The sequence below is a fragment of the Octopus bimaculoides genome, chromosome 27 (genome assembly GCF_001194135.2).
Source record: "Octopus bimaculoides isolate UCB-OBI-ISO-001 chromosome 27, ASM119413v2, whole genome shotgun sequence".
Classification (NCBI taxonomy): domain Eukaryota; kingdom Metazoa; phylum Mollusca; class Cephalopoda; order Octopoda; family Octopodidae; genus Octopus; species Octopus bimaculoides.
Window position 1 is genome coordinate 9132528 of NC_069007.1, and position 3534 is coordinate 9136061.

Genomic DNA, 3534 nt, shown 5'->3' on the forward strand with positions numbered 1-3534 from the left:
GGGAGGGGAGGTTGGAAGGGTGGGGGACAGGAGGTTGGAAGGGTGGGGGAGAGGTTTACTCAGTGGTATAATTGAGAAGTGTATAGGGACGAATATAGAAGGGGGCCGCAACCCCACCTCTGGGAGGGAAGGCGTCACTCCCGCTTTGCCGGCTAGTATGTAATGTTAGTTATCAGCATACAATATTTTTAATCTCTATCTGAGTATAATTACTCACATCTGATTTAAGATAGAAATATCCAGTGTTAATAAGTCGAGTTGCTCCAAGAATATTAAAAATAGGTAATGTAAGTTATCAGCATAAAATATTTTTCAATCCATATCCAAGAATTTAAATGTGAAATATGAAGTGTTAATAAGGCGAGTTATTCCAAAAATATCCAAAACATGTATTGGACGTTTATCAAGATATAACATTTTCTAATTCCTATCCAAGTAGAAATTGGATTTAAATATGAAATATCAAGTGTACTCTAGCTAATTTTATTAGGTCCACAAACAATTATTTGAATAACTCCTGTCAATATCCCTAACTTATGTCACAGGAATATTGAACTTTAAAATTTACAAAGTTTATCATATAAATTGAAGATATCCTACAGTGTATATTGCCTAAAAGACCAGATGAAATTAAAATCCTGGTTCATTGACAGATCAATCAAGTTAGTAAAGTTTTAATGTTTTCGGTAACAACATATTCTCACTTCTAATAGAATATTGAAAAAGAGAGGAAATGCCACCCCTCTCTTTTGCAAGAGAAATTAAGTTTGGCAGTAAGGACTAAACTCCTTATTTCATGATCACAATTAAAAAGCGTTTATCTTTGCTTTAAAAAAGAAGAGATGGGGTCATAGACGTATGATGGAGACTTATCCACAAATCGACCAACCCATGCTAGCATGGAAGGCAGACGTTAAACGATGATGGTGATGATGATGATGTTTGCTTTTATCAGAATCATTTACCTTTAAAGCAAAAAAACAAAACGGACGTTTACAACAGGTATGTAAAACATATTTCTGTTTACTTTCTCTGTTCATTTACATAAGATATAGAAATTGTTGTACGCACACACACAAACACAGAAATTTTCCAGACATTTAGCTGTTATTTTTAGCAGTTCATTTTCAGTTTTAGACAATGGGATGAGGTGGTGAAGGGTATATGGATCAATTTTGGAGTTTTTCATAGAAAATTTGAAATTAAGATTATTTTTTTTTACATATTCTTAATCTCTGTATTTTTCCATGTAGATTAAAAAAAAAATTTGAATAAAGTTAGGAATTTAAAATTTAGGAGGAAGGAAGGAATTTTAAAATTTTAAATTTGGGAGGAGGCAGGGAATTTAAAATTTTGAAATTATGGTTTTTTGCATATTTGGAATCTCTGTCATCGAAAACAGGAATCCATTGAAAAAAAAAATCAGAACGGTTGTATATGGGATGGGGGGTGGGGTGGCTACAGCCCCCTATATAGGTAAGGGCCAAAATTTGACCCCACTAGAATATTCCCCAAGTAATGAAAAACCTTCATACCAAATTTAGTACAGATTGATCCAGCAATTTGGTCATGCATAGACACACACACACAGAAAGTGAATTTTATATGTATAGATATATACATAAGGATAAGCATATTAAAAGGGGTCCATGGGGAAATTCATTTAAATAAAAGGATTGGGAACCACTGTGAAAAGGTTGGGAACAACTGGATTATAGTGATAAATGCTTGTACAACACAAATACCATTCACTGAGAGTCAGTAATTAGTACCGAGGGAGAGGCCAAAGTGGAATGACCAGTAATCATGTGAAGTTGCAGGTTTTACATCAGAGTGTCCCTCATCTAGAAAGACTAGAGCTAGGAGTTCAGTGACAAAAGCTAGGGGTTTTGAGACAAGAGCTAGGGGTCTTGTGGCAAGACCTGGGGATCTCTCACACCCAGTGTATTTACTGTGCAACCTAACACCAACCAAGAGTATTTCTGCATTTCTGCACTCAGACGGCTCATCATCACATATTGTAGTTAACCCATAGCTGGGACCCTGAAAATTGCTACTATTCCAAGCCTGAGAAGACCTAAGAATAATAGTAGCGAAGACATGCTTCCACATCTCTCAAAACCCTGAAATTCCTCAACCAAAGCCCCACAACCAGCTGCAGTTTAAAGTCTGGTGGTAAGAAGTTTACTTCCCAATCAGAAAATACTGCAATAATAAAGTTTTTAATGATGTCTAATTTACCATTTTTACTTTTAACCCATTAAGTCCCACTGTCCTATAAATAGGACACTAAATGGGAACATTAAATAAGCTATATCACATTGTCTCAGTGTCTTATTTATAGGACAGTGAGTATTTCCGGATCTATTTTAAAACGGGGGCCACATTTTTCATTAATGTTTTACGTAGTGTTTTTGGTACGGAAAGACTTTCAAACTTCGTATACTTATCTATTTTGTGTTATAGAACAGAAAAATATTTTTGTATTCGAATTTATTTCATGTAAAAAATTGTCTTATTTCGATAATTTCAACCAATCACTGACAAGTATTCAGTTGTTTACATTTACTCCTTTGGCTGATTAAGTGATGTAAAGCGTATTTAATCCCCATACCTTCGTTTTATTTGCTTTTTTCATTTAAAATTTGCTTTAACCCTAACCCTAACCCTAGGGTTAGGGTTAGGGTTAATTGTTTCAGAATCGTTTGTTTATGTAGTTGGCACTTAATGTATATCGGCTGAATGGACGTCAGTGATTGGTTGAAATTACAGAAATACGACAACTTTAACATGGAATAACTTATGGATTTCTTTTTTTTTTAAGAAGACTAAGAGAAAAAGATGTTTTATATGACACATTCTACCAGTGTTCCAAGTTTCAAAGTGTTTCGTTAATGAAAAATGTGGCCCCCATATTTCCATTTCTACTTGAAGTAAAGGAGTTTTAATAATTATTTTTTTCATTTTAACCTGTTTTCAGTCATCTGTAAAAATTTAAAAGTAATATTCAGAAATTTAAGTACCCTGGGAATTATGGGTTAATGTCTTGTGTCAATTAATCCCCACTGCCAAAATTTCAGGCCTGGTGCCTGGTTGAATTGTTACCACACTAGGTGAAATGCTTAGCAGCATCTCATCTGAAGTAGTTGTATGCTGTCAACTTAATGTGACAGTCCCATGAAGGGAATAATACTACTGTTGGTTAGACCTAGGAAGCTGCACCGCTTCCTGTCGGCCTTGACACATTTCCTGTGTCCTTATGTTTACAAGGGGGAGACAAGCACCTCCACCCAGCTAAGCCTGCATCCAGAGACCTGTTTCTGAGTCTTTGCTCGTTATCAGTCTGGAGTAGCATGACCTGTTAGTCGAAGATGCCTGTCAAGCTCTTGTAAACATATAAATAATTCTAGTGAAATACATTCACTGATTTCAAATTTAGAAATAATACATTTCTAAATCTCCCAGAAAGGATAAAAAGCAAACTCAACCCTGGTAGAATTTGAACTCAGAACTGAAACACAGACAAAAACCCAC

The 3534-nt window shown here is 35.2% G+C and overlaps 1 protein-coding gene across 1 annotated transcript in view; it reads left to right on the forward strand.

Moving 5' to 3' along the window:
- LOC128250970 (SCO-spondin-like) overlaps positions 1–3042 on the forward strand; it is a 44983-nt gene extending 41941 nt beyond the window's left edge. Inside the window, exon 16 of the mRNA XM_052977130.1 lies at positions 2981–3042. Within this exon, the coding sequence (XP_052833090.1) occupies positions 2981–3042 (62 nt within the window). The remainder of the gene's footprint in view (positions 1–2980) is intronic.
- The last annotated feature ends 492 nt before the right edge of the window (positions 3043–3534 follow it).